Source organism: Loa loa (assembly GCF_000183805.2).
Source record: "Loa loa unplaced genomic scaffold supercont3.82, whole genome shotgun sequence".
In the NCBI taxonomy this organism is placed as follows: domain Eukaryota; kingdom Metazoa; phylum Nematoda; class Chromadorea; order Rhabditida; family Onchocercidae; genus Loa; species Loa loa.
In genome coordinates, this window is record NW_018108262.1 from 73,884 (window position 1) to 75,252 (window position 1,369).

The 1,369-nt window shown below is 22.8% G+C and overlaps 1 protein-coding gene across 1 annotated transcript; it reads right to left on the reverse strand.

Annotated features, from left to right (window-relative positions):
• Positions 1-453: 453 nt before the first annotated feature.
• Positions 454-853, reverse strand: LOAG_15653 (hypothetical protein; the record flags this gene model as incomplete). Its single annotated transcript, XM_020448960.1, has 2 exons — positions 454-675; positions 851-853. The coding sequence occupies 2 exons, from the start codon at positions 851-853 to the stop codon at positions 454-456; spliced, it is 225 nt and encodes a 74-aa protein (XP_020300929.1).
• Positions 854-1,369: the final 516 nt, after the last annotated feature.

A 1,369-nucleotide genomic window follows, 5' to 3' on the forward strand; every position in this document is an offset into this window, starting at 1 on the left:
TAATAATAATAGATAATAATAATGATAATAATAATAATATCATTGTGGATCGCTTACCATGATGATCACATATCAATTAATTGCAGTATCAGATGCTAAGCTTTCCATAGCTATCATTATTGATCTAATACCAATCAATGATTTATTACTTATAGCTTCCATTTTAAGCAATAATGACTCATCATTTGAAGTTATCAATGTTTGCAATCAAAATATAAATCAGAAATGAAAATCAAACATTATTGAATGATGCATGATAATTGATAGTAAATTTTACCAATAAATTCCGCGGTAAACTGAGTAAATTAATTTAATTAATCAACCAATTGATAATAGTAAATTAATTAATGAAATTACAGAATTCAAATATCGATATACAAATAGTTATGTTCGTTCATTAAGGATAGCATAGCATTATAATTGATGATAGGAACAGTCTCGCTCATACGAATGTCACATAAACATATGTAAACCAATCGAAATCATTGGTAAATATTTTTTTTCTATTCCTCCATCGCCACTATCATCATCATTATCATCACTATCGTCATCATCGTCATCATTATCATCATCATCATCATCATTATCATCAGCATTATTATTATTATTGTTATTATCAGCACTTCCTACCTTATTCCTTTTTCCTTCTGCCTCTCCTATTCTATCATTGCTATTCTATTTTTTTTTTTTTTCATCAAAAATATTAGAAAAAGGAGTAATTGAATTAGCATAAGAAAGCTATTAATTCATCAAAAAAAAACTAAGCAAGCTTTTTTTCAGTCATTTGTACAGCAATTATTTCTTAAAGTTATTTCAACAATTATTTAAATTTGAAATTCAAAAATTTTACCATTAAACTCAAACAAACAACTATCATTTCAACAAAAGTAGTAATAATAAAAGTAATTGATAACAAAAATAAAAACAAAAAACAAAAAAGAAAAAAACAAAAACAAAAAAACATAAAAACCAATGAAGAATGGTATGTGAAAAAAAAGAAATATTATAATATTAAAAGTAAAATTACAGTCTTTTTAGGTAAACAATTATTGAATTTAATTTATTCATTTGTATTTTATTTTATTTTTTTAATATTATATTTAATTATTAATACTAACACAATGTATAATTTTAATGTAAGTATGGAATATGATTTTAGAATGAATTACTAGAAAAAGAAAAGAGGAATAAATAATTAATCTTTCCAATTAATTTCTTCAAATTAAAAAACAAAATACAATTGGCAAGTTGAAAAATGAAAAGCGATGAAGTAAATGAATAAGCAATTTTTGGAATTCATTATTTCATTTGTATATTGAAGGGAAAAAAGTAAGAGCTAAAATATAATTTTCAAAAACATAAGCTAATC